The following is a 10,813-nucleotide window of genomic DNA, read 5'->3' on the forward strand; positions in this document are numbered from 1 at the left end:
TGCAAAGAGATGCCCAAGAACACAAATTCTGTACTGTACGCTTTTACAGTAACTGACATTATTGTGCTGTTGTTTGTATGTCCATGGGTCCGTTGCAAACAGAAACTGCTAATAGCTAATTTGGCATGCCAGTTAGCCAAAATGTAACATATATAGGCTAAAAAGTTGTGACCCAGTTGTCTCAACGTTCTCTGAAAGGGGCCACAGTGTCCACCATTGAAAACCCCTGGTCTGTTTTGATACACAATATATGGGCCAAGAATGATTTGATATACTGCAGAACATACAGTTCCTAAGTTGGTTCTCAACTTTGCTCTGTAGTTTTCAGTTCTTTCTTGACAGCCAAACCATGCTGAATGCAAGGTATCATTTTTAGTATCTATAGACTATACATTTACACTAATGACTGTGATTTACTCATATGCACATAAGTTATTTGACTGTGTCTTGAGATACAGCTGACCTCTGTGTAATAAACACAAGTATAGCCACTAGTACCTTATCTGTCCATTACCTGCTATTCCAATTTGCAAGAATGTGGCCACGGCTTCCAAGTTTTTGTGTTTCCTCCTTGTGAACAGATGTATTTTTTGGCACAATCTTTTCCGAGTTTTAATACTTATTCCCACACTCTGTTTATGCATTAAAGGTCCTTTTCACTGAAACTGATTCTGGAGTACAGTTATACCAATTCATCTGCAAACGCATTTTGTGGAGGCAACCATATGTGCCAGCGCTAGTTGTAATTATTCTCAACTCTATTCTTGAAATGTCAAGTTTATTTTTGAGATTTTGACTTTACTCCTAAAATAGAAGAGGAAGATTTTTGAATAAAAATCCTTCTCCTCAGATTCATTTTTTTCCTAAAGCCTGGCACTGACACTGAAAGTTTGACTTTATTCTTGACATCTTGACTTTATATTGGCAAAGCAAAATAAAACTGAAAAATCTTCTTCCTCCTCTCATATTTTTCCCCTTATGCCTGGCACTAATGCTTCTTTGTGGTTACAGTGATACCATTGTTGCTTAAAAAAAAAAAAAAGAAATTATGAGTTAACCTTTAACTTTGTTTAGAGATGACTGTCATACTATTAAGTGCTGGTACAAAAACTTCCATCTCTGTCACAAAACAGTCTCACTGTATCACATAAAACCACCAGAGGGCAGGGTTTCCTGGATGAACACAAACTCATGTACTGTAAATTGACCATGGTTATTTGACTTGTGCACTGAACGTACAAACATATTGTTTGCTATAACAGTTGCAGTAATGCGACTAATAAAAATATGATTAATATAGTTTTCACAATCACATTTTGCATAATGGCATCAGAAAATAGTTTCTGGCTTGCTGTAATAATAAGGAGTGACACAGAATTGGATGAGATCAGAAGGGGGTGGGGACGAGGATGACCCGACATCGAGAGAGGAAGAAGGTCACCGAACACACTTTCCCACCCAGACGCACGCGCGCACACACACACACACACACACACACACACACACACACAAACGCAGGCCCACCCTGCAGTGTTATGTTTGCCAGATGAGGGTGTGATACATGACTGCTGTCACTGCTTCCTTCACTACATCAGCACTTGCGCAGCATAGCAACTGCACCGCAATATACTGCTCACTGAAGATACAGTGAAACACTACCTGAGGCACAAACTAATGCCATCTGCACTGCACTCAAGGGAAAGGGGTGTTTAATCAAAAGCTGACTGAGGTTAAAGGGTACTTTTGCCGGAACGATGCCACAACCCTGCTAATGTATCCTTGTGAACATGAGCTGAACTGCAGTCTGCTGCTTCCATGCAATGATTGGCTAAAAAAAGAACCATTTTACATGGTTGTCATTTATCCAACAGCCAAAATGAGTAAAAATAAGCAACAGCCAACAACTGAACTGTAGATTTAATTGAATAAAATATAGAAAAGTATATTAAAATACATACAGTAAATGGTGTGAGAGTGGACAGAATGTGCGCTCTCATATGGTACAGTAAGTCCTGACAATGGCAGAAATTTAACAGTATATAAATACACATTTTTTTCTAAATCTGAAAGCAATCAACCATGGCTTTCTCGTCATTCAAGAGTGAACAATACATAGCTACAAAATCATGATTCAGGTGAAAGATAACACTTTTATCTTTGTGTCGTCGCTCAGTGTTTATCACTATGCTGCACAGACTATTGTTCATCTGTCTGTCTGTCTTTTTCTCTGAATTGGATTTAAATGTTGGATTAACTTTGCTTTAATTAGCTCATCATGTGATCATGAGGATTGTCGTTGTTTGGACGGGGGGAAAGTGCTTAAGGATTTCTTGCTATTCAGAAAAAGACAATACCAGGAAAGAAATCTCCTTTTTCTGGGCGCACCCGCTCATTGTGTCCCATCTGTAACCTCTGACCTCAAACTTTACATGCACTATGGCTCACATAACCAGATCCATGCATCACACTATACTCATTTTCCTGTCCTTTCTTTACACATAAAGAGGACCCTTTTCAGAGATCAAACATGGAAATATACCTGCATCCAATTAAAAACAGTTTAGGGTTCCTCTGCAAACATACTGTACATTGTGGCTCAAAGCAGAGTAATGTTTGAGTGGCAGCAAGAAGAGAAGTTACATAAGAAGAGTTCAGGGGTTCAGTAAAAAAAATTACATTGTCTTTTATCAATGCAACTGCTGTCTGACATCATGAGGAGAGTCAACACAAATACATTTCAACTTCACTTCTGCAAGCTCCAGAGCTTTTGTCATCATAACCCTGAATACTGGGTTCTCCAGTAAAAAGAAAAAAAAACAAGCTCTGTTTTCTGAATAATGTGTGCAAACTGAATGTGACATAATAAAGTGGGGTGGTTGAAAACAAAACTTTTGTCACAGTACGGTACAGGAATTTATAATAACCTAGATTTTGTCACAGTGTCATCTTCTTGATAGGTTTCCCCTGTGCCTGATATCTCAGAATTCCTCTGAATTGTGAAGGTAAACTTGTCAGAAAAATTCAGTCCTCTGCAAGGTCACTGGTGAGATGAAAGCGCAGCTGCGGTGTATATGTAAACAAGCTGTAGTCCTCAGGTTGGGATAAGAGGGAGAGCGCAGGTCAAAAACACGATATTGTAAGCAGAGCAGAGATTCAGGATTTTCAGGAACTGCCATCCCCATTCTTGGTCTTGAGCACCACGAGGCTTACCATGACAGGGATTAGACAGATGGGGGTTATCACCAGGGCAAAGATGATGACTGGCGGTGGGTCACTTAGCTCCTCTGAGGGACAATCCTTGAAAAATCTGGAGTGAATGTCCAAAAAGGTCTGTTCCACCAGAGGGTTGGGCCATGGGATTACTAGACAGTCCGATATCTCCTCTGTGCATTGGCTTAGGTTACTGTACAAACTGCAGTGTAGAGACAGGGAGTGTCAAGAACAGGATTCAGACATCAGCAAATATTTAACAATATTTTTAATGTTAAGGATGAGGTACTGCAAATATAAACACACACACACTACTTACCCACTCACATTACTCCAAATGCACCAGTCATTGCTGTTTAGTGATGCCATTGCATTCTCATAATTGGAGAGACATAGATGGTTTAACAGAGTGGAAAGGCAATCCATTGTTGGTCCACCATAATACGAATGACATAGGTCGCAATACTCCATGCACCTGTTAGTAGTATTCCCACAAGCTGCATGAATGAAAGAGTCAGGAAAAAAAGAGACATTGAGACAGATTTAAAAAATGGCAATAAAGATGTTTTGGACATTTTTAAAAGATCTCTGTTCTTTCTTACAGAAGGTTGTATGTCTATGTATTAGGTTATAAAGTTATGTAACCTACCAAATGACAAAGCTGATTCTCCATGAGTGGCATCTAAAACAGAGAAAAATCAGATTTTTAGATTTAAATGTTTTTACATCAAACAGTAGACTATAAAAAGCTTACATAAACCCTCTTTAAATCTTCCATGTGATGTCTTTCTGATTTAGTTAATGACATAAGTTCTATAAAGACATACATCCTAGCAAAATTCAATGCAAAGACTATTTTTGTCTATTGTAGCTCATGAGTTACTTCACGTCTTATACTGAGGCAGGCATTTGCAGCTGTAGAAGGGAGACCACACACTCACCGCAGAGAAAGGAGAGGAATACCCCAATGAAACCAAGTGCTCCCTTCATGTCAGAAAAAACGAATAAAGGTGCGTTTTCCCCAACCGGTGACCATGTATAATAAACCTAAACTTCTCAGACTGTGTACAGCGAGGCATAACAGGAAACCCGACAGGAAGCAAGAGACGCAGTGTAACCTTCGGTTACCAGATGTCCAAACAGTGTTACCCGCGGTTACCAGATGTTCTTCGAAGATCTGTCTGACGGCCCTGCACCTTGGCAGCAGCTCTTCCCCTCTCCAACACACGTTTCTTTAGGATTTTCTTCCTTTTTTAAAGGGGTGGAGGCAACAAAGATTGTCCTCTCCATTCTCCCAAATAAAAAGGAGCACACCCAAGCTGGGCTGGACTCACATCTGAAAACCCTTTACTCTTTAACTCTTGTTCTGCTTTTTAGTCTCAGTTTCTCACAGTCGAAGGCCTGGCCAGCTCACAGCATGTGATTTATTTGCCTTTTGGGCTGCCTCTGCCAAATAGGAAACATAAGTAAACATTTAGGGCTTAGCGTTTTGGGGTGGATGTAATCATGACTCTGCAGGGTGTGCTGTGTAGACAGCCATGATTTCATATTTAGGTTAATTCAACTAAACCTGGAAGAAGTTATTAGTCAGAGCTGACCAGCTGTTTAAAAGGCCAACTAACTGGTATTTTCACCACAAGTGTGGGAAACTTTAGTTTTTTTTATGTCATAAGGAGCTCATGAGTGATCTACATCTGTAAGGTAGTTTCTCACTGTCACCACTCACCACTTGAAAGAGCATTGTGAGAGAGGTGGTTTCATTGATTGAATGAAAAATGGAATGTATGGTTCACGTTTTCTCACGACTAACTTGTTAATTTATGTCACTGAATCCACATGTTGGGCCTCTCGCAACATCTGTTTGCCGAGCAGCATTTTGATTTAGTAATGACATCAGGAAATGTGTCTTTTCAGCAGAGGAGGAGCTCAGAGTTGGGGGGAGTTGGCAGGGGAAGGAGGGGGGGGACAGTCAGGGGAAAGAGGAAAAAAAAAGGGAAGGCACAGGAGGAGGAACAGTGAAAGGGGCGCTGCTCCAAAGTTCCAGTTGTTTCACAACCCAGAGTTCATGCGTTGATCACAGACGTTGCATGGGGTGGATGACGAACAAATTCAGGAAGTTGCGCCAGGTGGGGGCTGCTCATAATGAGGTTTAAGTTAACCTTTAGCCCCAAACCACTATGGGCCATGTGTCTACTGCTGTTGACCCCTCACTGGTAGAGACCTCCCCAGGAGTTTGTCTTGGATTCTCATGATAGTACACACAAGGAGATCTTGGCAGAAACCAGGATCTCTGTGCTCTGCTTTCTGTGTTTGTCAATTCCAGGCCAAGCAATTGAGTTAAAGGAACTGATCCAAAGCAACCCCTCAGCGGACACAAATACATAATCACTATTTGTGCCTATAAACTATAGAACGTGTAAATAAGATTAATGCACTGATTAAATCAAAACCTGACCATTAGCAGATTTAGTTAGTTAGGGAGACACAGACATGTAGTAAACACTCTACAGTAATTGAAAAAAGTTGTAAACTTACTAGCAATCATCATCTCTGTTGAATGATATCCTGTGAAAAGAGGTCATGTTAGTCCAAGTATTTGTGGTCATGTATTCATTTTCTTTTGTTCTCTTTAAAATACACATACCTATTGTTGTGGGTGGTTGTGCCGCTAACTTTTCATCAACCAGACAAACCACTGATGTGCATCCTGTTATAAGAGAAATTAAAGTATGGGAGAAAAGGATGTAAAAATGATAACACCTCAGTTTGTAACAGAAATAATTAAACTGGATTATACTACACAGTCCTGCATATAGTATACAAGTAACAGAGGTAAAGGAAATAACAACGAGTAAGCTACTGGGAACAGGTCAATGCATCCTCTCTTTGTCTACCATTCCATTGAGGAAATCCTAACTTGAGGATATTTAAACTTACAATACATTACCCTCTTAGGAGAATGAAATATCTTATTTAATAAATAATAATATGTATTGCATAAACCATTGAAATAAACTGTAATAACATTCTCAACAACTTGTAACATAAAATTCTTCTTTAAAAAGTGAATTTGTTGTCAAGGTATGACCCTTAAACCAAACTGTTTAAGTATAAAACTCAATCATGAGACTCGCTAAGCTCCTTTCTAAAAGCCACTCAATCACTGAAAGCCCCTAAAGCATTCCACTTGAGAGGTGAGATGGAGGGCAAGTAAAGAAGTTATATCATAAGAGTGAAGAAATGGACTGTATAAATCCTCTACTTACCCCAGATGAGAAGAGTCACAAAACACCCAGAAAACACAAGTGAGGAACTAGTGGCTGTCATTTTGCCTGACAATGCTCTGTCTGTCTTCCCTGGTGGGTAGGGATTACATATCTCAACCTTTTTGCAGGAAGGCTCTATAAAACAACAGGAAGCCCTCATTTCCTAGGATGGGCGGATTCACACAATGGGACAGAGAGCCTCTGATAAGGTTAGAACTGCAGAGATCCACTGGTGCACCATCATTACTCTCTCTCTCTCTCTCTCTCTCTCTCTCTCTCTCTTTATCTATCTCTCATCCCACCCTCTGTTTTCAAAGAGAAAGAGAGAAGTTGGGGAGAGCCCCACCCTCTCTTTTCCTCTCTCCCTTGCTTTGTCTCTACCTTTGATTCTTTAACAATAAAAGCAATATTTGGATGTCAATAATGGGTTCACACACCAAATGGACTAATAGCGTATGAGCTGTCTTGGACTGAAAAGATTCATGCTGCTATTTGAATATCAGACAACTTGTTTTTTTAATTTTCTGCATGTTTCACTTGAATGGTAACTTGAAACAGTAATTTTGTGCTGAATAAATTTTTAGCACCAGGAGCCATGAAGCCAGTTCGCAGCAAAAGAGACATGCATGGCTAACTCAAACAATTAATCCTTACCACTATTAAGAGATATTTTGGTTCTTTATCCAAAAGTACCATTTAATGAAAGTAGGAACAAATGTTGTATGACTTTGTATGTCATTTTAAGAGTAATCAATAAAAAAATAAAGAGACAGAACCAGAGACATTGTCTTTTTTGTATTTCACACATTTTCTTCCTTGTCAAAATATGGTGCCTGCATTACCCACAATGCAACTTGACCACAGACAGTTCCATTGGAGAGTTGAAAATGTTAGCTAGAAGCAGCTAATGTAGTCCAGAGTTTGTTTGATCAATGCACTCCATAGAGACGTTCTCGCTTTTTCTCGGTATCAAAAAGAGCTGCCAGCCGGTTTCATAACCTGTGCCTTTGTGCGTCAGTGTCTGATGCAGATGTCCGCTTCCGCAGCGGTGGCATTTAACAATTTAGGTCATTGCCTGCCGCCACCCACAGCGGATCATATTACCGCAGAAGGTGCATCTGTGCGTCAGTATTTCACACCAAGATAATTGACAAAGCTGCAGTATTTAAAGAGCTGGGAATGACACATAACAGCTTATAGACTGAACATTACATAGGAGAAGCCATATGTCAGAGATCATGTCACAAATGTCTGATATCGCACTGAAAAGATTTTACAGATGTTAGCTAGTTGTCAATATTTGAATATTGACATTTTTTAACATTGGAAATTGGGTTTTTAATTGGGTTTGGGTCTGAAACTGCTGCCCTGGTTCGGGTTCAGGTCAGGCTTGGTCAGAAAGTTTGCAGGTGAAAGTAGGGTTGGGCCTAATTTTTTGGGCCCGATCATAGCTCTAGACTACATATCTGGTAAGCTAATTTCTTTTTAAGTCCAGAGATTTTTAAACTTGTGGTCTTCTGCCCCAATAGTTGCTGACTCAGGTGACATCACTCGAGGCACCTTATCAGATTTTGCGGGGTTCCCTGTGGAGCCACAAAAGCTTTACAGCTTTAATCACATATGCAGCAGGATTATCCAAGAGCTGTAAACAGACTTTTATGGGTTTCTGTTTTGTTGCTGTAGGCCAGCAGTACAAGATTTACTATACTGCTGTTGACTGAGAAATTTGTTTTTTGTATCTGTGCTGTGTGTTACACCATCAGTGCTGACGAGAAGCACCCCCTCCCACCACCTCTGGATCTGACGTCACACTGTTCCTCTGTGGTGAAGAGAGGCGGCAGGGATCTCCAGTATGAAACTGATGCACTCATCCACGTCACTGAAGGATGAGTGCTCTTTCTCAGCTGCTGGACTTGGAAGGGAGCCAGCAAGCTCGGGGCCAAAATTGCTTCCACATTTCATTTCAGAAAAAGGAGGCCACTCTTTTTTTTATGTAACAGAGTGAATTTAAAAAAAAAAAAACGCATATATCTGCATCAAACTTTCACTGTGAGTGAAGTTTAATAGCTGAATGGATTTGACTACAAGCAGGAGCTTAACATGTTTCAAATGTTCTGAGGGAAGAAAGAATAAGTGGAAGTTTACATCTCTTTGATTAATAAATGTTTCTTACATATAGTAAAAGTCTAATATTTTCAATGACTAGAGGTAGGTATTTCATCAGCTACTTTGTAAATCTCTTCATCTTCAAGCCTTTGTCACAGAAGATAAAAGCTGCACCATATCTGAAGGCATGACTCCGACAGTGACAGGTGCCAAAACCAACATGCACTGTTTACATTATACAGAATTAAAAACTTCCTGCTGATAACGGCCATGCTGCTCCCCAAGATTATCTTCCTGTGTGTGTTTGCTTTTGTTTGACAGGATGGTATCAACACAGCACGGGCTACTTCAAATACCACTCTAGACACGGCACACATGCTGTATCATCTGAGATACTTTTGCTCACTGAATGCATAATTAGTGACAAGGAATGCACGACATAAACTGCAGAACCAGAGAGCAGAAAGGATCCACAGCAGCATGCTGATCAGAGAGAAACACATGGGGTCAGTCATGCTGGTGTGTTAGCATGATATAAGACCAAACCATATCAAGTTAGGTTTCTTTATCCCAATTACATAGAAGTATATACTGTATATGTGAGCATATGATGTGTCATGGGAAGAAAAGTAGCTAAACAGTGCCATCTTGTGTGCCTGAGGAGAAGCATTTCTGTGGTTTACTTTTCCATTAAGGGTATATTTTTTTAATAAAGTGGTTCCAAACCCCTTTCCTCAAGGGGCCCCTTTTCTATCATTGAGTCAAATGAAAACTCCTGACTAAGTGACACAATGCATGGATATTTCATATTATGTTTAATGTTAACATAACAGTGCAGAACAACTGATAAACTGTACAATTAAACCAATTAGTGCACAGAATAACTGCAGGAAGTTTGTGTGAAACAAGTGATATTGATGAATTTTGAGGGTTTTTTTGTTGTTGTTTGTTTGTTTGTTTTTAATTTGCTATTTTTAACAATCATACGTAATGGACATGCTTGGCTGTTGTTCTATTAGCTCTTCAGTTTCTTGTGAATATTTTTTAAACGTAGGGTGAGGCGAGCAGAGAGTGCAGAGAGCAGAGTTTTGTCAATACAGCTCCTGTTCAGGTCTTCACCATGCCCTTATCCTGTGAGATTCTGTGAGAAGTTTATATCTTGAATAATAATCTTAACTTTGAAAGGCTGAGATATAGGCCAACTATACACACACACACACACACACACACACACACACACACACACATATGTGTATATATATATATATGTATATATATATGTATATGTGTATAAACATTTTCTTAAACCCCTTAAAATCAAGAAGGCATTGTGACCCCCCGTGAAGCCTTGGCAACCCTTCAGGGGGTCAGGGCCCCGAGTTGGGAACCAGTGAATCAGAAAATTTAACTGAGATTTGATTTTTATTTGCATCTCTTTTAGGTCATTGGCTAATCTTCCAGACTCCACATTAAAAACAATTAATCATATAATATCTCATGAACATCTCAACACGTAACCGTTTACACACAAACACATCATGTACATGATTGCATACACACATACAACCTACAAACATTAGCACATATACTAGATTTGTTCACATATCCATCTACATGTGCTCACTTCAACATCAATACTATACAAACCTTACTGACGATGTATTACAATTGTGCATTAACCACACTTAAATCAAAGAATCTTGCAATCAACACTCTAGCTGCTGAGATATTCTAGGGTGAACTATTGTAGTGAATTCAGTAATTTAACAGTTCTGAAAATAAAATTGTGTCTTCACATTTCAGTTCTTATTTTTTGGTTGTGTTTTTATAGCAGTGTTATTCTTATGTTAACTTCATGTTTATCACATACCAATAACAGTTTATCCTTAATACTAAGTGGTCACATTGTTTGTTTATTGTTTATTTAGGATCCCCATTAGTTGTTACCACAGCAACAGCTATTCTTCCTGGGGTCCACACAAAAGACAAACATTCAACATCACATTACAAACAATTAACAATATCACAATATCAAAAACAAATGAATTAAAGAAGATGGAATAAGTAGTCCTCTCCCATTCATGTCAACTAAACAATACATTGTGAAAACAGATCATAATTAGTAGGCTGATGTGTACAGTATAACTGCCCAAAAGTACAATGCACAGTGAACTTAAGTATAATACTTCACTGTAATACAATGCAATACAAATACAGGTACAGACATTTCA

General features: G+C 39.2%; 1 protein-coding gene across 2 annotated transcripts; it reads right to left on the reverse strand.

Annotated features, from left to right (window-relative positions):
* Positions 1-1,902: 1,902 nt before the first annotated feature.
* ramp2 (receptor (G protein-coupled) activity modifying protein 2) lies at positions 1,903-6,604 on the reverse strand. 2 transcript variants are annotated; one of them, XM_049562002.1, is made up of 6 exons: positions 6,477-6,604; positions 5,855-5,917; positions 5,746-5,775; positions 3,860-3,892; positions 3,530-3,707; positions 1,903-3,412 (listed from the first exon to the last, which is right to left on the reverse strand). In XM_049562002.1, the coding sequence occupies exons 1-6, from the start codon at positions 6,535-6,537 to the stop codon at positions 3,163-3,165; spliced, it is 615 nt and encodes a 204-aa protein (XP_049417959.1). In that variant the 5' UTR covers positions 6,538-6,604; the 3' UTR covers positions 1,903-3,162. The 2 variants fall into 2 exon arrangements, with proteins under 2 accessions (XP_049417959.1, XP_049417960.1); XM_049562003.1 differs by lacking the exons at positions 5,746-5,775; positions 5,855-5,917; positions 6,477-6,604 and adding an exon at positions 4,152-5,704.
* Between the last annotated feature and the right edge of the window lie 4,209 nt (positions 6,605-10,813).

Source organism: Epinephelus fuscoguttatus, linkage group LG19, assembly GCF_011397635.1.
Source record: "Epinephelus fuscoguttatus linkage group LG19, E.fuscoguttatus.final_Chr_v1".
Lineage (NCBI taxonomy): Eukaryota > Metazoa > Chordata > Actinopteri > Perciformes > Serranidae > Epinephelus > Epinephelus fuscoguttatus.

What these genes read in the sequence shown, in the direction of transcription:
- ramp2 (XM_049562002.1), bottom strand. Translation starts at nt 6,537, where the DNA reads ATGACAGCCACTAGTTCCTCACTTGTGTTTTCTGGGTGTTTTGTGACT. An exon ending in AACAGAGATGATGATTGCTA is followed by an intron (nt 3,893 to 5,745) that starts GTAAGTTTACAA and finishes TCTCTGTTTTAG; the next exon opens with ATGCCACTCATGGAGAATCA. An exon ending in AGAATCAGCTTTGTCATTTG is followed by an intron (nt 3,708 to 3,859) that starts GTAGGTTACATA and finishes TCATTCATGCAG; the next exon opens with CTTGTGGGAATACTACTAAC.